Genomic DNA, 26,344 nt, shown 5'->3' with positions numbered 1-26,344 from the left:
AACACACAATACAAGTTACATGTATTAATCTAAATGCAGGTAAACAACGTGTTGTTTTTATGTTACCAAATGAGAGAGTCGCATCTTACCTGTCTTTGTCCTCGCTTTTGAAGGCCGAGCTTGTGGCCGATTGTTTCGAAACAATCTGACTTTCAGTTCTTCATTCATCCGCTTCTTCCACGTAAGGGCGAGATATTGCTGCTGAGGCAAGCATATCCATCGGGGCGGGGGAAGAAAGAGCATATCCAGCAGAGAAGTCTGACGACTGATCCACTCGTTCTCCATACGGAGTACTCCACCATTACTGCTCAGCTCACACTCCGGGAGAACTGGTGCAACTTAACTTACTTTCCTTTTCATGTAGTCTTCTTTTCTTAATTGTTGGTACTGCACCCTCTTTCAATACGGGCTTATAACCAACGCTCCTCAACAGATCAGAGGTTTCGTACAGATCCTCAGTAAAACGTGCAGAGCAGAGGAGAGGAGAGACCACTTCGTAGGTGCCCAATCCGTGAATTTCTCGCAAAACGCGTCCAAATCTTTGCAGTTTGAACATTCTTGGGCCATGAATGCAACGTAAATCCACCTTCTGTCGTGTTGCTGCACCGGCCAGCAACACATCTACGTGGCATGGTGATAAATTAGCTCAAAATGGAGGCTCGGAGTTGCAGTCAGCTCTGCGTTTTAGTATAGTGGAAATGGCGATGAGACCGATAGCCTTCCTGTTGTGACGTCACCAATGTCAAGGTCATTCATTCAGACCGCTACCTATATGAATCACTTTAATCGTAAAAATTACTATATTAGATTTATTGTTAACTCTTAAAACTATTCCTGTGCCATTCTTGAGGTCTCAAGGCATTTATAAACCAAAAGTGAGGCCATGGTTCTGCGTATCTGCTTTAAGTGAAACCAAGCTTGAAGCTTGCGTGTGCTTGTGTGAGAAAGTGAGAATGGGCAAATGGGGGGAAAAACCCCTCATCTCTGAAGTGTTGATGGGACTTTTGTGGGCTGGTTCTCAAATTACCAAAACAAGAAGCCGCCACCAAAAAAAAAAAAAAAAAAAGTGAGCCTGGTGGATTCTCCACCCTTTTGTCTGAGGAGTGCAATTGTGTGTTCTGACTGCGCCCACATTATGACTAATTTTGAGTAGAGGGAAAGCAGCTCACCTAACCAAACACCACGCTGCAATGCTATGACAGGCATGATGCTACACGACTGAACAGAGAGAGCGAGAGACACACAGTGCACTGCAACGGAGCCAAACAAATAACACAAGACAAAAAACAAGGGACACTGAGTAACTACAAAGGAATTCACAGGAACTTTAATAATAATGTAATCAGAGGCAGGGCATTACTCACACATGCATCCTGCTGGATGCTCTGGAGAATGTGCTTGGCGGGGACCAGGAAGTCGATGAGGTAGCGCAGGCCGTCTCCACGGTACGAGGACTCCACCACATCCAGCACCTGGCACAGCACAGTGCCACCAGTGGCCTCAAACGGCGGGTACAGCGCCGCGAGTGTGCTCTGGATGCAGCTGTCCAGAGATTCAGAATCCTGGGAACAAACACACGCACACAATAATCACGCCTGTTACACATGCACAAGCAAATCTGTGCATCAACAAGCAGTATCAGTGAGGGGAGGGGGAAAAAAAAAAAAAAAAATCAGACCAGTCCTAGTGACAACCAAAACACCTCAGTGAACAGCCTTGCAAAAGGGTACATCTGTACAAACATGTACATCCTACACACACACACACACACACACACACACACACACACACACACACACACACACACACTAAGAAGAGACTCACAGTTCAGTTGTGTGAATAAAGATGGACTGGTGTTCAGAGTTCACCCCAGTACAGCTGAAATTATCAATAAAAGCAAAATCTCCAACAGCCCCTTTCCTCATACAAGCTGGTCCCGGAACAATCTAAAGCATTGGTTTGGCTTCAGCACCAACGTTCTTGGTTTCTCTCAAACCAACAAAAAAAAAAAAAAAAAAAGAGGTTTGTCCTTTTAACGGTCATGAAATTAAAATCAACTCAACCAAGTGACATCCATGACCTCTTTAAAAAAAAAAAAAAACTCCAAACCATTTAAGGAGGCATTATGAAGATTAAAATTACTGTTAAAAATAACTAACTGAATACTGAAACAGTGACAATGGATTCAAAGGAAGGAGGAAACGGACAACATACTTGTTGCCTTGGGTGTAATTTTCAAATCAAGTATTTGATTTTAGACGGTAAAAACAAACCTTCTCAAAGCCAGAGACAAGTGCAGGTAATCATATGGGGCTGAGTAAAATTAAGGATTAATTTCACAAGTGATTTTGAAGTTTTGAAAGCGACTCGGGCAATTTCAAAACTTTGAAAATCACGAGTGAAATTGATCCGTAATTTTACGAGGAACCATACGATTACTTGTTTATACAACCCTGATTCCAAAAAAGTTGGGACAAAGTACAAATTGTAAATAAAAACGGAATGCAATAATTTACAAATCTCAAAAACTGATATTGTATTCACAATAGAACATAGACAACATATCAAATGTCGAAAGTGAGACATTTTGAAATTTCATGCCAAATATTGGCTCATTTGAAATTTCATGACAGCAACACATCTCAAAAAAGTTGGGACAGGGGCAATAAGAGGCTGGAAAAGTTAAAGGTACAAAAAAGGAACAGCTGGAGGACCAAATTGCAACTCATTAGGTCAATTGGCAATAGGTCATTAACATGACTGGGTATAAAAAGAGCATTTTGGAGTGGCAGCGGCTCTCAGAAGTAAAGATGGGAAGAGGATCACCAATCCCCCTAATTCTGCGCCGACAAATAGTGGAGCAATATCAGAAAGGAGTTCAACAGTGTAAAATTGCAAAGAGTTTGAACATATCATCATCTACAGTGCATAATATCATCAAAAGATTCAGAGAATCTGGAAGAATCTCTGTGCGTAAGGGTCAAGGCCGGAAAACCATACTGGGTGCCCGTGATCTTCGGGCCCTTAGACGGCACTGCATCACATACAGGCATGCTTCTGTATTGGAAATCACAAAATGGGCTCAGGAATATTTCCAGAGAACATTATCTGTGAACACAATTCACCGTGCCATCCGCCGTTGCCAGCTAAAACTCTATAGTTCAAAGAAGAAGCCGTATCTAAACATGATCCAGAAGTGCAGACGTCTTCTCTGGGCCAAGGCTCATTTAAAATGGACTGTGGCAAAGTGGAAAACTGTTCTGTGGTCAGACGAATCAAAATTTGAAATTCTTTATGGAAATCAGGGACGCCGTGTCACTTGGACTAAAGAGAAGGACGACCCAAGTTGTTATCAGCGCTCAGTTCAGAAGCCTGCATCTCTGATGGTATGGGGTTGCATTAGTGTGTGTGGCATGGGCAGCTTACACATCTGGAAAGACACCATCAATGCTGAAAGGTATATCCAGGTTCTAGAGCAACATATGCTCCCATCCAGACGACGTCTCTTTCAGGGAAGACCTTGCATTTTCCAACATGACAATGCCAAACCACATACTGCATCAATTACAACATCATGGCTATGTAGAAGAAGGGTCCGGGTACTGAACTGGCCAGCCTGCAGTCCAGATCTTTCACCCATAGAAAACATTTGGTGCATCATAAAACGGAAGATACGACAAAAGAGACCCAAGACAGTTGAGCAACTAGAATCCTACATTAGACAAGAATGGGTTAACACTCCTATCCCTAAACTTGAGCAACTTGTCTCCTCAGTCCCCAGACGTTTACAGACTGTTGTAAAGAGAAAAGGGGATGTCTCACAGTGGGAAACATGGCCTTGTCCCAACTTTGAGATGTGTTGTTGTCATGAAATTTAAAAATCACCTAATTTTTCTCTTTAAATGATACATTTTCTCAGTTTAAACATTTGATATGTCATCTATGTTCTATTCTGAATAAAATATGGAATTCTGAAACTTCCACGTCATTGCATTCCGTTTTTATTTACAATTTGTACTTTGTCCCAACTTTTTTGGAATCGGGGTTGTAATATAATAGGGCCAAATTCATACTTCGGAAGCCATTCACGTTTTCTGAACCAATCAGGGCGCGAGACTATCTTGCACGTTTGAATCAGTTTCTAAAGCGCCTTTCATCATGGCACGGTGACACGACACGAGGATTTTGAATGTGGTTTACAAAATTTTATTGGAACTTCTTTACAAAAGCTGATTGCTAAATGCAAGAAAACTCTGTGCTTGATCTAAAAGTTATTACAAATACCATTCATCGTTATAAATTTAACCAAGTAACCAAGCAACGAACAAGCCAATAGCATTTCAGAAATACGGCCCCGTGTTAAGGAAAAAAGCCCTCCTTGATTGACCAATCAGAATTGAGTAATTTGGCCCTCTGTATTATAAATCCTGTAACCTCCTCACTATGATTAACACTATTGCCGCTTTTCCACTACAAACGCGGCTGAGTCGGGCTGAGCCGTGCCGAGTGGGGCTGTTGGCGTTGCATTTCGACTACAATCGCGCTGAATCGTGCTGGCTGGAAGTGGGTGGACACATTGGGTGGAGTTAGCGAAAGTGGGTGGACGTCAGGTGATGTCGTTAGGCGGCGCAAACAGTGACATCAGTGACCTTTTAAGCGGTAGTCTCACGACCCGGATAGTAAACAATAAACATGGAGGACATGGAGTCGTTAGTGTTGCTGGTCTTGGTGCTGTGGCTTGTTGTCACCGACAACGCCAACAGATATTGGCAAGAGCGTATAGATGAGGCGAGGCGCATAAGGCTTCATAATTCTCGTAATTCGTAATTCTCCTTCTTCCGGATTTACGGTGTTTACAGATCCCAGCGTGCTCGCAGGGCGTGTGTGGGCATGTGAGGACACTCCTCCTCACCAATCAGTGCACAGGGGAGTGTCTGCTCACGCCCCCAGCCTCACTCAGCTCGGTTTGGCTCGCTTCAGCCCCACTCCAAAACCGTGCGAGTTTTGGGGGCTGAAGCGAGCCGAGTCGTGCTGTTCTTAGATAGTCGAAACGCGAGCCGTGTCGGGCTGAAGCGAGCTGAAAAAGGGTAGTGGAAAAGGGCCATATGCATCAGGCAACTCCAAAAATTACAGAATGGATTTTAAATGGGTGTAGAGGTGAGCCCCTAACCAGCACGGACACTATAAGGAAGGAAGAGACACAGAGAGAGAGAGAGAGAGAGAGAGAGAGAGAGAGAGAGAGAGAGAGAGGTGGATAGATTTACTTTATTGATCCCAAGCTGGGAAGTTATCAGACATGTGAAAAGGAAAAAAAAAAAAAAAGAGACACACTGTACAACATGAAATAGAGGAAAAAAGATCCAAAGAACAAACTGACTATACAATATGCAGATACGTGTGTGTGTTTTGTACGTGAATGTGCTTTTATAGTGCTAAAAACAAGAATTTTGGTAAATTAAGATAAAAAATTCACAAGAGTGGCAGAATGACATTTTCTATCACGAGAGTTCTTGAAACGATGTTTTCCTCAACTGAAATATCTTTTATGCATGCATCTTGATCAAAATGTGTCATTTCCTCCCACAGTGAATCACACTTGGCTAGCAAGCTTTCAGACACCTTTATCCAAACTGACCGTTTAGAACATCATTTCTCTTTGTCCCATCATGTCCTTTCTTGGTGAAAAATATTTATGGTTTCTTAAAGTACAAGTGTGAAAGCACGTTACAGGCAGAAACCTTTTTTTTTTTTTTTGCCAAAATGGTTTGCCAATTTCTCAGAATTCAGCCCCCCGACCATCAGCCCATAGACCTTCATGTCGCTTGTAAGCCTCTTAGTAAAGACGACTTTATGCATCTGATACCTGACTGTTTAAGTTTAAACACCTGGAATAAACTTCAGAAAACCTTGAAAAAACAGACTCCAATTACACTGCCATTTCAATATATAATTCCGCCCTCCTGAGAGCCGAGGCTCCGAATCCACGGTGCCCCCGAGTGAGAATTTTAAGCCTGTTGCGTTTGACTACAAATGAATTACCCTAACATTTTGCGGTCTCTCATTCTAAAGACAGCACGAGTGAAAATGAGGGCTTGGCCTCAACGTGTCTTGAGGCATATAAATAACCACAGTGAAACTGAATGGCCTATGACAGGCATTGTTATGCAGAAAATCCATGAGGCCATCACTGATCAGACCTGTGAGAGCCTTTCACTGATCATCATAACAAACTTAAGTCAATACAGCACACAATTCACTGTAACGTGCAAACCATCTAACTCGTTCCTTACAGGACACCTCCCTTGACTAAGGCTCTTGCTCAGTTTTAAAGTGCATATCCTGGACCAATTTCCTTTTTTTTTTTTTTATATGAAAAGTATGTCCCTTTATACACTCGTCCAGAAGGGTAATTTTGCACAAGGCCATCTGTCGACAGCAGAAAAAAAATAAAATAACAAAACACGTCTGGAAAAATCCCAAGGGAGTCTGGAGCCAGATTCGTGACGTTACCTGCGGAAGCGCCAGCAGGCTGCGCGAGCTTGCATGGTTTCAGTGCACAGCCTGTGTAGACCAAGCGCTCCCATTTCTCTCTCATTGTCCGGTCTTTTGGGAAACGATGAGCACTAATCCCATCAAGATTGGTGTTGCTACACCCTCCTACTCCATCTGTTAACCATTTTAATAATTACGCGATAACGTTGAAGAAATTTGCAGAAAACCACCAGGTCGTTTTCTCATAAACAAACCAGCGCTGACGTAGGATTCAGAGGGAGGCGTCCCGCACGCGACGTCATGAAAATCAATGTTTCCCGGGAAATCCAAACACCAAGTTTTTTTCAGAGGAAGACCAATTCGCCTCAAATGGCTCGATTTCAACTGAATTTTTCTGGTATTGCGCAAGGTAAAAAAATTGCAGAGAATGCAGAATGTTACAGATATTTGACCAAAGTTTAATATAAAATAGGAGAATTACATTGATCTTGCTCCTGAATTTACCCGCGATATGCACTTTAAACCCCAACCTCTCTCTTTACATCAAGCCATCTGCCAGATAGAAGAGAGACTGCATGTTAAGATTAGTCTTTGTGATATAGAACTCCCATGAGTTTGTCTAGAAGGGCCAGCTTTAGCACTCATGCCCCTTTTCCACCAAAGCAGTTCCAGGGCTGGTTCGGGGCCAGTGCTTAGTTTGGAACCGGGGTTTCTGTTTCCACTGACAAAGAACTGGCTCTGGGGCCAGAAAAACCGGTTCCAAGCTAGCACCAACGCTCTGCTGGGCCAGAGGAAAGAACCGCTTACGTCAGCAGGGGGGCGGAGTTAAGACCAACAAAGATCGCCATTTTTAAGCGACGAGAAGCAGCAGCTGTACAAACGCGAAGTCATCCATTATTATTGTTGTTGTTGCCGCTGCTGCTTCTTCCGTGTTGTTTTTGCTTTGATATTCACGCCAAGGTTTATGTAAACGTAGCGCCGTAACTGACGCATACAGCGACGTAACTGACGTATTGAGGTATTTCACTCACGTGACCAAGTCATGTGATGCTGCCATTTTGGACGGCACGGCTCGAATCAGTTTGAATGCGAGGAAGGCGACAAACGAAAAACATAAAAGAAAAAGGAGCGAGATGCAGAAAACACCTTCACTATCCAGCGACGTAGGGCATTTACAGGGCGAGCAGAGGGAGAGGTATTTGCAAAAATTGAGGTTAGCAGGCTTAGAGAACGACGTTTACCTGCTTCCACCAGGATTGTTCACTGACGTACGGAAGTACACGAAGCCCTCGTCTTTACCTGACTTCAGCCCACATGATCTGTATACCTATGTCGTTAAAAACCCATCGCCATACACAGGTATTGATCTGAAAGCGTATAAGAGTTTGGATGCCTACAAATATTTTGTGTCAGGCTGGGTAACATGCCTACATCAGTGGGTCATCCCTGGAGCCGGTGGTCACCATCTTATTACAGCTAAGGTTTGTTCACATTTTCATTTACTTTCGGTCCTCAGGATAAACAAAATGTGATTAAATGTCATTGAAATAACTTCTTAGTCTGTTGAGACATGGCCCGTTATAAATTTGCTGTTACCAGGCAATGACTAAGAACTGTATTATTAGGGTCGGTGTAGTTGTAGCAGTGTATTAGCAACTAGCTGTTAGCACTAGCTAATGTCAACAACATAGTAGCTGGTATGTTACTGTAGCAATGTTTACGTTCAGTCATTTGGATGACTGTTAAAACCTTTCAGTCTCAAGTTTTTCCTTTACTGTATTTACTAGTTTACTGAGCCAGCGCGCGCTAGCCGGCCAAGCCGGGAGCCAGCGCGCGCTAGCTCAGTAAACTAGTAAATCCAGTAAAGGAAAAACTTGAGACTGAAAGGTTTTAACAGTCATCCAAATGACTGAACGTAAACATTGCTACAGTAACATACCAGCTACTGTTGTTGACATTAGCTAGCTTGCCGTCGAAAATGGCGGACACCGGGGCGTCACGCGACCCTGTGACATCAGGTGAAATACCTCAATACAGCGACATAATGACGTGGCTCCCCTTAGCACCGCAAGCTATGGAAAAGCAAACTGGTTCTCAGCTGGCTCGCAAGTTGAACGAGTTGTGAACCAGCACCAGCCCCGAACCAGCCCTGGAACTGATTTGGTGGAAAAGGGGTACAAGAGAACACCCCTCCCTCTCTCAAAAGTCAGGCATTATACTGTATGTAGGCAGCGCCTATCATGCAAAATACTGTTTTTAAAACTCCTCTTCAGTCAGTCAGTCACTCTTACCCTCCTACCTCAAACCCAGGCATCTGTAGGCTCATTACCCCAAATTATCCATTCTATTCTATTCTGACTGCCCACAATCAGTGTTCTGTTTATTCTTAGAGCATTTGCTCACTTTCTTTGCTAAATGACTGAGCGGTTAGTCATGCAGGTTGGAGAAGGATAAGACAACACTGCGCTCAGAGGTTGGCTCAGGTGGCAGCAGAACATCTGATCTTCAGGATTATTCTGAACTGATACAAGACCTGTCAGGCATATATCCACCGCATGCACTATTGCAGGAACTTTACAAGAGTTTCCACTGGATCTGACTGGAGTTCTTCGGCTGTGCCTGGAGAAACCCTTTTTATACCTGATCAAGAGTTTAGGAAACATTAATGAATAAAGAGACAGCCGGACACACACACACACACACACACAACATGCATGCACGCACGCACGCACTGCGCCGCCAGTATGCTTTCTATGGAAATGTTTATAGTTCCATCAATACAGCCCATTTTGTACAACACACCGACACACGAGTTCATACTCCAGGATAAATCTCAAACATCAGGTATTCATTGACAAAAGCATGTTATCAATTAACACCGGCTGACACAGCCGACACGTTAATGGTTGATGGATTAAGACAAACATGAGGTCATTTTTGAGAGGGTTGCTCGAGCTAGATTAATGGGAGGAAGTCGTTTAAAAGATTGGCCAGTCCTGGTTTCCAAATGAATTGCTCTAGTGTCTGTGTGCGCGCCCACGCCCGTGCGAGAGTGTTTTATCATTTCAGATGGTTAAGCTTTGTACAGGTGGTCACAAAAGAACATTTAAAGTGCATATCACGGGTAAATTCAGGAGCAAGATCAATGTAATTCTCCTATTTTATATTAAACTTTGGTCAAATATCTGTAACATTCTGCATTCTCTGCAATTTTTTTACCTTGCGCAATACCAGAAAAATTCAGTTGAAATCAAGCCATTTGAGGCGAATTGGTCCGCCTCTGAAAAAACTTGGCGTTTGGATTTCCCGGGAAACATTGATTTTCATGACTTCGCGTGCGGGACGCCTCCCTCTGAATCCTACGTCAGCGCTGGTTTGTTTATGAGAAAACAACCTGGTGGTTTTCTGCTAATTTCTTCAACATTATCGCACAATTATTAAAATGGTTAACAGATGGGCAGTGGCTAGATCTAGCTTGGTGCTGGTCTAGAATGGAGTAGTAGGGCACCTCCTTCCCTCCACTAGCCTGGGTGCACACCTTTGGCAAGTGTCAGTACACTCTAAGCCACCCGTGCCAGGGTAACGGTGAAGACATTGGCAGCAGGATGTCGGATTTGAATGAATGCAGCGTCTAAAAGACTTGATTACTGGGTTTATTCAAACTGGGTGTTTTGCAGATGATCAATAAACGGACAATGGAAGAGACCCAATCATTCCGAGCAGTGTTGTTTTCGTTAACGATGACGAAATGACTTCGTTAACGCACATTTTTTTCATGACTAAAACGAGACAGTGACGAGCTAAACATAACTCTTTGATCACGAAAATATGACGAGACGTATCTGTTGTTTTTGTTGACGAGACGAGATGAAAATGTTAGTGGGTTGGCTATAGGACTATCAAAATGCATGGCGTTTCCTCCAACGGCGCATGCAACCTGTCTGCCAAATGCTGAAAATATCAGCAATGCACCTGCATCCGGTCCTTGCTTGGTCACGCCCACCACCGGACATGTCCGGGCACAATGCACACTGGGGCAGCAACACAGTTCATGGACCATCGGCAACGCCAACATAAGGGCTTGGTGGGCGGAAAAGACGTGATGATTTATGGACATACTTTACACATAATCCAGCAGAAAATAAAACAGAATACCTTGTAGGGGGAAACAGGTACACGCTGTGGCTATAAACTACGTGGCAAGAATACGAGCAACCTCAAGAGGCATCTAAAGCTCACCATGCTGCTATTTCTGCGACGGTAAGTTAACGTTACAAGAAGTCCTGTTAACAGATCATGTATGCGTTTGCTAGCTTTGGTTAATGTCACTCAACAATCGGTCTGTGATGAATTTCCTATGAAGAAGTTTTCCAAAACACCGTGACCTGGCGAAAATGAATGGGACTGCTAGCTTCATGCTAAAGTTGGCTTGGTTAAGCGAACTTAAATTCAATTAACAGGTCATGAGTAAAACTTGTCCTGCACGGATTTTTGGTGGGACAGCAACTGAATGCTTTGTCATATACTGACCCATATTTGAGTTACTGTGAAACATACGGGGGGAAATGTAGCTTTTCAGACCTCTTGCTGTGCCTTAATATGTTTAAATGAGCAGCAGCACATCTGGCTACTCTAACGTTAGCAGCACGTTTAGCCATCGTATTTACATTAACGGACAGCGTGGTCATCTTCTAGTTGTGTGTTCATCATGACATGTTTGTGCTCTATCAGCACACTGCGACGTTAAATGGAGGCAGAAACACGAGTCTGTGAACAATGGAGCACACGCACTAGACAGCGTTTCTGTAGAGAGTATGTTATGCACAACCTGTCAACCTCGAGTACAATTTCCTATCTCTGTATTGGCCTAATTTAATGTTTTAAAGTAATTATTTTTTGACTAAAATGAATGACTAAAACTGGACTAAAACCCTTTTAGTTTTCGTCGACTAAAACTAGGCCAAAACTATCAAGGATAGAATTGACTAAAATGTGACTAAAACTAATAAGCATTTCGTCCAAAAGACTAAGACTAAAATTAAATCAAAAATGGCTGCCAAAAGCACTGATTCCGAGTTAGTAGGAAACTGTGGTTACTAGTAGGAGTTGCGACCATTAGTACTGAAACCACACTAACAGCTTGTGTGGTAGCAAATGAAAGACAACATGACTAGTCACATAGAAAATTCATACCACATCACTCATCGCGTGGGTCAACAAGGAGCGCGTCTCCCAGTGGAATGTCAGACTGGAATCGAAAAGAATGCTACTGGCAAAGAGGCGACAATTGGTAGACGACTACTGAAGTGTAAGAAAATATCTCTAATTTCCACATTCAATTGCCGATCCCTTAAGAAATTAAGTGAGCTAAGAGCTTCAGCACAAGAATTCAACATTGATATCGTTTGCATCCAAGAACATCGTATATTACATGAAGATATTGCCACTAAACATCACGTTTTGAAAAACAAGTGGGTGTTACTCACCAGCGCTGGATAAAAAGCTTTGAACAATGCAACAATTAGAGGTGTAGGAATGCTATTCAGCCCAAAAGCATACAAGGCTTTAAACTCAGTGGAAACCATCAGCCCCAGAATAATGAAAGCAACGTTTAATGGGAACGCAGCTGTTACCATCATTTCTTGTTACAGTCCTACCAATGTCTCAAACGTAGAAGACAAAGATCAATTTTATTCTGAGCATATTTCACTGACAAGGTCCATTCTAAAACATAACTTGATCATAATTGGTGGAGACATGAATGCTAGGATTGGTAAAAGTGATGCCAAGGGTTCTGTGTATAACGCGGCTACAAATGAAAATGGAAGACGTCTGCTAGACTACATGCAAGAATGTGGGTTGAAAGCTCTCAATACCATATATAGAAAGCGTAAGGGAACACTTTGGACATACATCTTACCAAGAGGTTCAAAGTCACAAATTGACTATATACTGATGAACGAGAAATGGAAAAATAGGGCATTGAACTGCGAAGCTTTTAAAACCTTCTACACAGTTGGATCTGACCACCGAATTGTAACAGCCAAAGTGAGACCAAGTCTGAGACAAAAGAAACCATCCACCAGAAAGAAAATCACAGCATGACTGGAGTAGGCTTCTATCTGACGATCACATCAAGGAAATTTACTCTATAGAGGTGAAGAATCAATTCCAGGTATTTCAGAACCCAGAGGTTGTTAGCGACTCCAATGAAATATATAACAATATCATAGAAACTGCAAGATGCGAAAAAACAGCTTGAGGAAGCCTACACTATAGAACAGGAAAGCTAGGCCCAAGGAAAAATAAATGAAACTGAAAGTGCAGCTCATCTCATCTCATTATCTCTAGCCGCTTTATCCTGTTCGACAGGGTCGCAGGCAAGCTGGAGCCTATCCCAGCTGACTACGGGCGAAAGGCGGGGTACACCCTGGACAAGTCGCCAGGTCATCACAGGGCTGACACAGACAACCATTCACACTCACATTCACACCTACGGTCAATTTAGAGTCACCAGTTAACCTAACCTGCATGTCTTTGGACTGTGGGGGAAACCGGAGCACCTGGAGGAAACCCACGCGGACACGGGGAGAACATGCAAACTCCGCACAGAAAGGCCCTCGCCGGCCACGGGGCTCGAATCCGGACCTTCTTGCTGTGAGGCGACAGCGCTAACCACTACACCACCGTGCCGCCCCGAAAGTGCAGCTGAGCATCAAAAATTTAAACTGGTATGGGAAACAGTGAATGAATTCACTGGAAGGAAGCGTGTTAGTGTCGGGAAAATAACAGCCAAGGGTCCAGAGGACCGCGTCCGAAGATGTAGGGATCACTTTATGAACCTACTTGAACAGCCACCTGTTATTACAAGTAAACCAACAAGACTTGTGATCCAACAAACACTACTCATCAACACAGAAAATTTCACCCTTGAAGAACTGACGAAATGTTTCAAAGGTTTTAAAAACAACAAAGCATCTGGACTTGACAACATCCCCATTGAATCCTGGAAGACAGATGCCATGAGCACACAACTTCTTGAAGTCTGCAATAGAACTTTGAATGGCGACAGACCTGATATTTGGGTAAAAAGTGGTATTGTGCCACTACCAAAAAAAGGTAACCTGGGAGACACGGGGAATTATCGTGGAATATCTCTGACTGTTATAGCTGCAAAGATCTACAATAAGATGATTCTAAATAGAATAAGGCCACATCTGGATCCGCTCTTGCGAATAAATCAAAATGGATTTCGATCCGGAAGGTCAACTTTGGCTCAAATTCTAGCACTGAGAAGAATAATAGAAGGAATTAAGGCTAAGCAGTTGCAAGCAGTCATCACGTTTGTGGATTTCAACAAGGCCTTTGACTCAATACACAGAGAAAAGTTAATGGAAATCTTGCTAGCTTATGGAGTACCATCCAAAATTGTAAAAGCTTATCAACATACTTTACCAAGACACGGTTGCACAAGTGCTGACACCTGATGGAGATACAGAATGTTTTGATGTAGTTGCTGGTGTACTCCAAGGGGATACCCTTGCACCATTTCTGTTTATAATTGCACTTGACTATGCACTCCGTGAAGCCACAAGAGACCCAAAGACAATAGGATTCATGTTAGAAAAACGTCAAAGCTCACGACGTCCGGAAGCATACATCACTGACACAGACTTTGCTGACGATCTGGCCTTGCTTTCAAATTGTTTGGAACAGGCTCAACTTCTCTTGTCAAGGCTAGAGGTTGCAGGGGAGGAAACTGGCTTACACCTGAACCATAAAAAGACCGAGTATATGTTGTACAATCAACTGGATGCTGATTTAGTGACACTTGAAGGAAAGAAACTGAAGCGGGTCAATAACTTTAGGTATCTTGGGTCATGGATAGAATCTAATAGAATGGACTTAGAAACTAGAATAGGGCTGGCATGGAACGCGCTAAACAAGATGGAGATGATGTGGAATTCCAAACTGCACCGCTCTTTAAAACTCCATTTCTTTAGAGCAACCATTGAAAGTGTTCTATTATATGGCACAGAGAGTTGGACTCTCTAAGTGCCATGTGTGACAGACTAGATGGCACATATACAAAAATGTTGAGAACAGTCCTGGGTTACACATGGAGAAATCACATAACCAACAAAGAGCTATATGGTGATCTGAGAAGCATAACTTCAGTGTTGAGGGAAAGGCGACCTATGTTCATCGGTCATATCTGGAGAAAAAGGGATGAAATGGCAAATCAAGTACTCTTTTGGGAGCCACGACATGGAAAGAGGAAACCTGGTAGACCAGCACTTATCTATTTGGATCAGCTTGAAAAGGACACTGGCCTCACAAAGGATGAATTAAAGCATATTCTGGACGATAGAAAGTTGTGGCAACGTCATGTCTGTCCGGGGAAACCCGAATTAGATAGAAAGATTAACAGATGTATCATAGGAGGGTGTAGCAACACCAGTCATGATGGGATTAGTACTCATCGTTTCCCAAAAGACCGGACAATGAGAGAGAAATGGGAGCGCTTGGTCTACACAGGCTGTGCACTGAAATTGCACAAGCTCTCTCAGCCTGCTGGCGCTTCCGCAGATAACGTCACGAATCCGGCTCCAGACTCCCTTGGGATTTTTCCAGACACGTTTTGTCATTTTATTTTTTTCTGCTGTAGACAGATGGCCTTGTGGAAAATTACCCTTCTGGATGAGTGTGTAAAGGGACATTCTTTCATATTTAAAAAAAATGAAATTGGTCCAGTAGATAGGTTACAAAATAATACACCATAATCGTCTACTTGTCTGTCATCAACACACACACACACACACACACACACACACACACACGATTCCAAAAAAGTTGGGACAAAGTACAAATTGTAAATAAAAACGGAATGCAATAATTTACAAATCTCAAAAACTGATACTGTATTCACAATAGAACATAGACAACATATCAAATGTCGAAAGTGAGACATTTTGAAATTTCATGCCAAATATTGGCTCATTTGAAATTTCATGACGGCAACACATCTCAAAAAAAGTTGGGACAGGGGCAATAAGAGGCTGGAAAAGTTAAAAAGGTACAAAAAAGGAACAGCTGGAGGACCAAATTGCAACTCATTAGGTCAATTGGCAATAGGTCATTAACATGACTGGGTATAAAAAGAGCATCTTGGAGTGGCAGCGGCTCTCAGAAGTAAAGATGGGAAGAGGATCACCAATCCCCCTAATTCTGCGCCGACAAATAGTGGAGCAATATCAGAAAGGAGTTCGACAGTGTAAAATTGCAAAGAGTTTGAACATATCATCATCATCATCTACAGTGCATATCATCATCAAAAGATTCAGAGAATCTGGAAGAATCTCTGTGCATAAGGGTCAAGGCCGGAAAACCATACTGGCTGCCCGTGATCTTCGGGCCCTTAGACGGCACTGCATCACATACAGGCATGCTTCTGTATTGGAAATCACAAAATGGGCTCAGGAATATTTCCAGAGAACATTATCTGTGAACACAATTCACCGTGCCATCCGCCGTTGCCAGTTAAAACTCTATAGTTCAAAGAAGAAACCGTATCTAAACACGATCCAGAAGCGCAGACGTCTTCTCTGGGCCAAGGCTCATTTAAAATGGACTGTGGCAAAGTGGAAAACTGTTCTGTGGTCAGACGAATCAAAATTTGAAGTTCTTTATGGAAATCAGGGACGCTGTGTCATTCGGACTAAAGAGGAGAAGGACGACCCAAGTTGTTATCAGCGCTCAGTTCAGAAGCCTGCATCTCTGATGGTATGGGGTTGCATTAGTGCGTGTGGCATGGGCAGCTTACACATCTGGAAAGACACCATCAATGCTGAAAGGTATATCCAGGTTCTAGAGCAACATATGCTCCCATCCAGACGACGTCTCTTTCAGGGAAGACCTTGCATTTTCCAACATGACAATGGCAAACCACATACTGCATCAATTACAGCATCATGGCTGCATAGAAGAAGGGTCCGGGTACTGAACTGGCCAGCCTGCAGTCCAGATCTTTCACCCATAGAAAACATTTGGCGCATCATAAAACGGAAGATACGACAAAAAAGACCTAAGACAGTTGAGCAACTAGAATCCTACATTAGACAAGAATGGGTTAACATTCCTATCCCTAAACTTGAGCAACTTGTCTCCTCAGTCCCCAGACGTTTACAGACTGTTGTAAAGAGAAAAGGGGATGTCTCACAGTGGGAAACATGGCCTTGTCCCAACTTTGAGATGTGTTGTCATGAAATTTAAAAATCACCTAATTTTTCTCTTTAAATGATACATTTTCTCAGTTTAAACATTTGATATGTCATCTATGTTCTATTCTGAATAAAATATGGAATTTTGAAACTTCCACATCATTGCATTCCGTTTTTATTTACAATTTGTACTTTGTCCCAACTTTTTTGGAATCGGGGTTGTAATTACAAAGAATTAAAATCCTCTACACTTCTCTACCTACATGATGCAAACAATTATATACAGAGGTAAACACTCTGGAAGCATACAGAAAGAAAGATTATACAGGCTTCTTCATTCTAAAACATGAAATCTCTCTCTCTCTCTCTCTCTCTGCATTTCAGCAAACTTTCATTAACTTTAGATTGCTGTCTACATTACTGTGCAAAACCTTTTCCCCCATACATTTCACAGATCCCTCTCACAGACCATCTAACACACTTTCATTCAGGCCACGCCCTCCCTCTCTTTCCCTCGCTCTACCATCCCCATATGGTGTGACAGTGATGAATTAAAGCCATCTGAAACTCCGAGGACATGGACGTATCCCATCTGATGCCTTCACAATCTACAAAGCTAAATAATATTATCCAGCTTTGATGTGAGTAATGGACGTTGCTGCAACACAAACTGTACGTCTTCACTTAAGCTATCCAGTCACATTTCTTTTAGGGGAAAAAAAAACAACACATTAGCAGTAAACAATATGGAGGGAAACGCTGCATTCAGTGCCTAAAAGATTTCTAAAAGAATCCTTCACCCATTAGCAAGTAATAAACCACCACAGGGTGTGCCGTTAAAGGAAAATAACCAATCAGTGATGGGGTGGTGTGATGCAGCCCGATATGAAATACAGTTACTCCTCAAACCCCAAAAGTTGATCATATCTAATAAATGCATGTAACAAAGACTTTTATTTCTCTTATATTACAGCAATTTAGCAAAGCTAACATCCTTTTTTTTAATCCATTTATAATTACGTTTAACGGTGCAGAACGACCACAATGAACGTTACAGCAGAAAAGCCACTGGAGACACCTTCCCAAAATGTTAAACTAGCATCATCTTACAGAAAGCTTCAAACGCATCGGTGAATATACGCTGTTAAATACCCACGCATTGACAGAAGTAGAATACGTAGAGAGTCCACCATACAAAGTTGTTACTATCATACATGTCAACCCCTCACGGCTATCACCTGTACTCCCTGGTAAAGAAATCCATAATTTCCATACCAAATCCATAGTAATATTTCATGCATAATAAAAATGTATCAGATCTTACCTAATGTCAGATACAACCTTTGTTGGCTTTTGCGTGAAGAAATTAATTGACGGCTGTCTCTTTTTCTGGTTTGCATTCTTCACATGCATTTGAGATTTCATGTGTTCCCTCACGTCATAAATTCCAGAGGCAAACACTTTCACGTCTCTACAACAAATTGTGCAGTTGACATACTCGGCACCCGTTTTGGAAGCGATAATTATTCCAGTGAATGTTTCTGTCCATTCGGGAAGAAAGCGACCTCCAGTTTTAGATGTTTTGAGTTTTTTTTCTTCGGTGGTGCCGACATCTTGACCTCTTGACCTGTCTATTGTTACGCTACATGTGCTGTTATTTCCCGCTCGGTGTGAAGGAAAAAATCACAATTGCGCATGCTCAGACATTCGGAATGGCTTGTTGGTACTAGCGGAAGTACCGGCTGAGTAATTCTAAACGTAGAAAATGGCGGCTCCCATGCATTTTCGTATTTCATGACGATTTTTTTGATAGTAATAAATCAAAATAATTTTAAGGTGAAAATGTAGAAAAATCCGTAGTTGAATACCACTACGCCCGTACCAGTTTTAAAATGCCAAAATCCGTAGGGAATATGGGAAATCCGTAGGGGTTGACATGTATGTACTATTGAGGTTTTTCACCCACGTGACCAAGTCATGTGATGCATCGTTAGGCTGCCATTTTGGACGTCACGGCTCGAATCAGTTTGAATGCGAGGAAGGCGACAAACGAAAAACATAAAAGAAAAAGGAGCGAGATGCAGAAAACACCTTCACTATCCAGCGACGTAGGGCATTTACAGGGCGAGCAGAGGGAGAGGTATTTGCAAAAATTGAGGTTAGCAGGCTTAGAGAACGACGTTTACCTGCTTCCACCAGGATTGTTCACTGACGTACGGAAGTACACGAAGCCCTCGTCTTTACCTGACTTCAGCCCACATGATCTGTATACCTATGTCGTTAAAAACCCATCGCCATACACAGGTATTGATCTGAAAGCGTATAAGAGTTTGGATGCCTACAAATATTTTGTGTCAGGCTGGGTAACATGCCTACATCAGCGGGTCGTCCCTGGAGCCGGTGGTCGCCATCTTATTACAGCTAAGGTTTGTTCACATTTTCATTTACTTTCGGTCCTCAGGATAAACAAAATGTTATTAAATGTCATTGAAATAACTTCTTAGTCTGTTGAGACATGGCCCGTTATAAATTTGCTGTTACCAGGCAATGACCAAGAACTGTATTATTAGGGTCGGTGTCTGTGTTGTAGCAGTGTACTAGCAGCTAGCTGTTAGCACTAGCTAATGTCAACAACATAGTAGCTAGTATGTTACTGTAGCAATGTTTACGTTCAGTCATTTGGATGACTGTTAAAACCTTTCAGTCTCAAGTTTTTCCTTTACTGTATTTACTAGTTTACTGTAATTATGATCCGGCAGCTATTTACACCGGATCCAGTGTAAATAGCTGCCGGAGCGCGCTCCGGCTTGCTCCCCCTCAAATTAAGCAGCGCACTCCAGGAGCAAGCCGGAGCATGCTGCTTAATTTGAGGGGGAGCAAGCCGGAGCGCGCTCCGGAACTTCGGCCAGAGCACTCCGGGAGCAAGCCGGAGCACACTGCTTAATTTGAAGGGGAGCAAGCCGAAGCGCGCTCCGACAGCTATTTACACTGGATCCGGTGTAAATAGCTGCCGGATCATAATTACAGTAAACTAGTAAATACAGTAAAGGAAAAACTTGAGACTGAAAGGTTTTAACAGTCATCCAAATGACTGAACGTAAACATTGCTACAGTAACATACTAGCTACTATGTTGTTGACATGAGCTAGCTTGACCTTCAAAATGGCAGACACCGGGGTGTCACGTGACCCTGTGACGTCAGGTGAAATACCTCAATAGAAACTAAAACTACTAAATTACAACCAAAAACGGTAACAAATCAGTAGATTTAATTCAACAATAAAATTTGTCGACATAAGATTGTGGTACAAGTCTTAAAAATAATTCTTGGATCTGTTGGACAGCTGTTGCCCTTCTTAAAACTTTAACGTGCCGATGCTAAAACAAAGCTGCTGAATCACGCTCATTAGACTGCAGCTTGTGAACTAATTCCAGTCCAGGAAGGAAATGCTTTAATGCAGCTCTATGGCTGCGTGAAAGCATTTTTAGGAACAAGTCAAATATACAACATTCCTCCTGATTGTAATTGTAATTTTCCAGAGTTACCAGTTTTCACTCTTTCATGTTCTCGTTCATTACAAAACGCAGCTTGAAAACAGCAGCAAGCTAATCAGTCTCTCGACAAAAGAGCCCAGTCACAGACGAGAGAGTTGAATGAAGAGCGATTTCGAGCTGGCATACAGTGAATACGGAATATTCTGCCGATTTGAATTCTCCCACAGATATTTTTTCTCCATCATTACTCCTCTTTAATCTCAAAGACATTGGCGTGTCAGATTGGAGAGGTTTGGGTCTACAATAGCATCATTCTATGAAGTTCTGTAGCTATGCCGACCGAGTAAACACACTACATCATAAGCAAATGAGAAAAGTAGACTCTTTGTGTATGTAAGTGTTTGCTGTCAGTGCGTCTCTGGTGCGAATGCTTCTCTGAGGATTTGTGGTTCCATTTGGTCTACATTTCACAGAATGTTCATGTACCATAAGCCTGAGATCACTAACCTCAGCATGAAAGTAAACCCAACTGTTCCACAATAAACACATGTGCGAGCGCCCATCTTGGTTTTTGATGCCGGGAGTTAAAAGCCTTTCGTTTTTTATTTTTTCTCCTGAGCTGTACGTGGCATTGGACCATTTCAGTAATGATACTCAGCCAGCTGAGTTCACGGCATGTAATCAAGCATCTGGCCTCTAATGGACCGACAGACTGGCCTACTACAGCACCATATTAGATTACTCAACTAATCCCGTCTCCATAGGCCAAACTCAGGCCAATGAATAATCAATCACATCATCTGCTCCCAAGGGTGCAGTGATTCTCCTTACTAACGGTGTTAACCCCTAAAATGCTTCACACAGGAGAGACATACAAATACATTTTGATTTTAAAGCCCAAGACTAATGACTTTGGTTGAAGAGAGTGAAGGAAGAAAAAAAAAAAAAGTGAAATTGCAAGAACAAAATAATGAATGTTACCATTTTTAAATTTGTTGCAAGACTAAATGAAATCAAAGGGTGCTTTCACTCCTATTACTCATCAATCCAAATCCGAGCTTAACTCCGGTTTGTTTGTCATTTGTTCTGGTTTGCTGGCCAAAGGTTGTTTAGTACTCAAAACATCACTGTCAGAAATACAGTGCTGGATAAAGATCAGCAACTCTGGAGCAAACACGCACTGAAATCATAAACATAACTCGAGTGCAGAGAAATTTAGATAAAATACGCTCACTGGCCACTTTAACAGGAACTTGTTCTTGATTCTAAGATCCCTGCTCTTGGCTGCAGGAGTGGAACCCAATGTGGTCTTCTGCTGTTGCATGCTGAGATGCTTTTCTGCACACCACGGTTGTAAAGAGTTGCTAGGAGTTACTATATTGCCATGAGTTAGGGCGGCACGGTGGTGTAGAGGTTAGCATGGTCGCCTCACAGCAAGAAGGTTCTGGGTTCGAACCCAGCGGCCGGCGAGGGCCTTTCTGTGTGGAGTTTGCATGTTCTCCCTGTGTCTGCGTGGGTTTCCTCTGGGTGCTCCGGTTTCCCCCACAGTTCAAAGACATGCGGTTTGGTTAATATGGGATGGCCTTGGGCTGAGGTGCCCTTGAGCGAGGCACCTGACTCCCAACTGCTCCCTGGGCGCTGTTAGTATGGCTGCCCACTGCTCTGGGTATGTGTGTGTGCTCATTGCTCATGTCTGTGTTCACTGCTTCAGATGGGTTAAATGCAGAGAGGAATTTCACAAGTGTGTGATGAATAAAAGTTGTGCTTGCTTTCTTTATATCCTTCCTGGCAGCTCGAACCAATCCGTGCCAAGTTTCCCAAAAGCATCGTAGCACAAAGATCGTTGTTAAATAGTAGAGTGAGCAGCACAATAAACACTCTTTTCTTCTAGTTAAGATGCTCTTAGTGTTAAGAGGCTTTTGGGAAACCCACCACTGGCCATTTTCCTCTGATCTCGCTTAACAAGGCGTTTGCACCCACAGAACTGTCGCTCACTCGATGTTTTTTTTCACCATTCTGTGTAAACTCTAGAAACTGTTGTGTGTGTGAAAACCCCAGGAGATCAGCAGTTTCTGAAATACTCAAACCAGTCCATCTGGCATCAACACCCATGCTACGGTGAAAGTCACACTTTGAGATCATAATTTCTCTCATTCGAATGTTTGAAGTGAACATGAACTGAAGCTCTTGATTTGAATCTGCATGATTTTATAAATTGTGCTGCTGTCAAGGGATCGGCTGACCAAGGGATCGGCTCACCAGGGTTGGTAAAGAGTAGGGGTGGGCAAAAATATCAATATATCGCGATACTTTGTCTTCCGATTCAATATTTGAATATCGATATTTTTTTCAAATAATAAATCATGTTTCAGACGGGTTGTAAATCCAGTACGACTTCCGCACCTCCGCTCCGCAAGGTGTCGCTGTGCCGCTACCTCACTGCAAGGCACTCTTCGTCTTCTCTTTTTTTCCCGGTGGTTGCAGTGAGGAAAAAAAAAAAAACTAGAGACGCCGCCGAACTTTAAGGCAGATGTTTGGAGGCACTTTGGATTCCAAAGGAAAGGAGAAAAAAAAGAAAACAGTGAGCTGGACAAAGAGTATGCACTTTGCAAAACCTGTTTCGCTCCAATTAGATATTCAGGTAACACAACAAACTTGCCAACTTACTTAGCACGACACCACCCCGACATATTAGCTCAGCCGAAACCCGACTCGAAGCAAACTACACTGGACAGCGCCAAAGTCCTCCCATCTACTTCAGTGATGTGTGACTTACTGTAACTGTGAACTTAATTTTGTCATTTAAGGCCAAAGGCAAGAAGCTGCACTTTATTTTGCATTTTCAATTTTAGTGTGTGTGAGACACTGCATTTTATTTTGAGTATTTACTCAAAGTTCAGAAGAAACGTGATTCACTGAGGTTTCAATTCAGTTTCAGTGTGTGGACACTGACCCACACTGCACTTTGTTTCATAATTGTGCTCAGGGAGACTAAGATGCACACTGCACTTTTCAATGTGTTTCAGACAGTGTGTTGTTCCTGCAAATATGTTGTAACTTGCGCTTGTATAGTTACAATAAAATGGCATGGATAATTTGAATTACATTGTTTTGACTCAGTTTGTCCCATGAATTATCACTATCATCTGATGTACATACAACTCGGAGTTTAAGATGCATAATGCAGTTTACATTTTTCAGTGAACTATGTAGAATATCGCAATATATCGCAATATCGTATCATGACTCAAGTATCGTGATGCGTATCGTATCGTGACTCAAGTATCGTGATGCGTATCGTATCGTGAGGTCCTTGGCAATACCCACCCCTAGTAAAGAGTTGCCACGAGTTACTATATCCTTCCTGGCAGCTTGAACCAATCTGTGCTGAGTTTCCCCGAAAGCATCGTAGCACAAAGATCACTGTTAAATAGTAGAGCGAGTAGCACAATAAAACACTCTCTTCTAGTTAAGATGCTCTTAGTGTTGACGCTTTTGGGAAACCCCAATCGAACTGCATAAAACAGTAGGTGAATGGGTGGTGTTCTGAATAAAATAGCCAGTTAGTACATAAATAACTAGCTTAAAACTTACTTTTGGCACCATATCCACTGCTTATTACCTCCATCAACGTTGTTGGAGGAGGTTATGTTTTTGCCTCAGTTTGTTTGTACCCAACACAACTCAAAAAGAAGTGAATGGATTTTGATGAAATTTTGAGCACAGGTGAGCCATAGGCCAAGAAACAACTGATTAAATTATGAGGCAAATCCAGACATATCCAGGATTTTTAAAAAAATCTGTTTCCAACATCAATCAAAAAGTAGTGAAAGGATTTTGATGTACAGCTTTACTATGTTCAAATAATCTGATTTTGATGTTGAGAATATGTGGCTTGGCGGAGATATGTACTCTACCATGTCATGGTTTTCTCCAAAGCGTTTTAGCGTATCGGGCCTGATACGCTTGCTCTGCCTGCCGATACGCTTAGTCGCTTTAGTTAAAATCCGATACGCTTAGATTTATACCGATACGTTAAATTTCCTACCCACAACTAACTAGATACATAGGAGAGCAAATAACATCCGTTTACATACTGATTGATATTTGTGTTAAACAAGCGGTCTTTTTTCCAACGTTTGTGCTGATTCTTTCAAAGTAATATGTCCGCGTGGTATGATGCAAACAAACTAATCTGTTGGCTAGGTCAAGATCACGTGTTCAAACTGTCCAATAAAAATATCGAAAGAAAACATCAGACATTCTGGAATTTTCCAATTCATTATAAGCGATCTCACTGGCTGCCGATGTTGCCCCCCACCAGACGGGCAAAGCCGACTGATTTTAATAAGCTAGGAGAAGACTCGCTGGACAATTTGATCCCCATCAGCATGGATGGCAGCGAGATGGACTATGAGAGGGCTGCCCAACATTGGGCCAAGCAAAAGCCAAGGAGAATTAATCTGCTTTAAAGGAGCAGAAAACTTAATTCATTAGTTCGGGTTTGCAGAAAGATCACGTACTTATAAACACTCTCACAAAGTGAAGTTGTCCAAATGTGTCAAATACAGCATAATTTCAATTAATAAATCATAAGCAGTTTTGGCAGTGTGATGTCACTGGGATCCATTTAACAAAAGGCGGCTCCAGATTATTCTTTTGTTAAAGGCTCACCGTGACATCGCACTGCCAAATACGCTTATCATTATTATTCAAAATTATGCTACATTTGACACTTATTAACAAATTCTCTTCATGAATGTGTTAAGTACATAACCTTTCTGCAAACTTAAATGTATGAATTACGTTTTCTTTTCTTTTAAATATGTTTTAATCTTAATCTAGTCCATTTAATAAAAGTGCCAAAAGTTAAACTTTATAATACGCAGTTGCCTTACTTTTCTTTTCAGTGTATCTTAGTTATACATATATTACGGTAATTGCATCAGAAACATTCTAAATCATTACAGTTATAGTAATACAGTGACTTGTATTAATGTGGCAGGTCTTAGGTTCAGATCCCTTTGTGATCAACAGGAGGTCATGATGATCGATTCTCTTCATTGGATTGCAGAAGATGGAGCAAACCACTGTTCGTATTTTCATGCACATTTTTGTTACAACACTACTTGATCATAGATAATTAAGGGATCCCCGTAGATTTTCAATCCATCATATACCTCAGTAATCTATAACAAAACAGTTTAACTTGCATGTTGAACTTTAAGGTGAAATTTCAAATGTGTATACATTAATACTATTTAGGTCAGAAATCACTGAAACACTGGTAAAATCTATCCTATAATCATGTATCTAAAACCTCTCAGAGACCCTGAAAATGCACCTGACAGCATCTATTTTCAAAAAATTTTCCAGGCTGGCATGCCCCCAGACACCCCCTAGTTCAGGGGTGGGCAATTATTTTTTCCATGGGGCCACATGAGAAACAGAAAATTTTGTGGAGGGCCGGACCAAAAGGCTGAACTAAATTCTGCATAATATTAATTGTATTTCTTTATATAAAGCAATAAATATCATTGTTTTTACAAGCTGCCAAGACTGGTAAGAGTATGGAAAAAACGAAGTTGCCTTACAAAAAAGGTCATTTATTCAATCAAATTTCCCAAAACAATGGTTAACAAAATGTGAACGTTTGTACCATTTTTTTTTCAGTCACATTCACCCCAAAACACAATAAAGACATTTATTATTGTCTTTCTACTCCAAATATCAAGCAAGATACATCATATTATAATAATGATGCCCACATTTGTAGTTTAATCACCTCATTTGGTGCTTTTCGCCGGAGATCGGCTCCGGCGCCTGCTAGTGACGTCACACGATGTGACTGGCTGGACCGTTTGCAGGATGACGTACAAGTTTGTGGTTGGTCTGGACAAATTACGGAAGTACAGTAGTTATCGCGGGATTAGGTTTCGTGGGATTTCATGTCATTTTCATGTCGCGCACATTGCGTTTTTGTTGAACACAACTTCAAAATGAAAGCAATGCACATTCAGTCCATGCATGGAGGTAAAATTAGAAAATACGTTTATTTCTAATTAACCTTACGCGGGCCGGTCAGAATGAACCAAAGGGCCAGATGCGGCCCGCGGGCCGTAAAATGCCCAGGTCTG

At 42.1% G+C, this 26,344-nt stretch overlaps 1 protein-coding gene across 1 annotated transcript in view; it reads right to left on the bottom strand.

Annotated features, from left to right (window-relative positions):
- plekhg4 (pleckstrin homology domain containing, family G (with RhoGef domain) member 4) overlaps window positions 1–26,344 on the bottom strand; it is a 138,764-nt gene that overhangs the window by 98,652 nt on the left and 13,768 nt on the right. Inside the window, exon 2 of the mRNA XM_060911790.1 lies at window positions 1,365–1,562. Within this exon, the coding sequence (XP_060767773.1) occupies window positions 1,365–1,562 (198 nt within the window). The remainder of the gene's footprint in view (window positions 1–1,364; window positions 1,563–26,344) is intronic.

The sequence above is a fragment of the Neoarius graeffei genome, chromosome 27 (genome assembly GCF_027579695.1).
Source record: "Neoarius graeffei isolate fNeoGra1 chromosome 27, fNeoGra1.pri, whole genome shotgun sequence".
NCBI lineage: Eukaryota > Metazoa > Chordata > Actinopteri > Siluriformes > Ariidae > Neoarius > Neoarius graeffei.
Note: the sequence above shows the minus strand (reverse complement) of the source record. Positions and strands in the feature narration are given on the sequence as shown.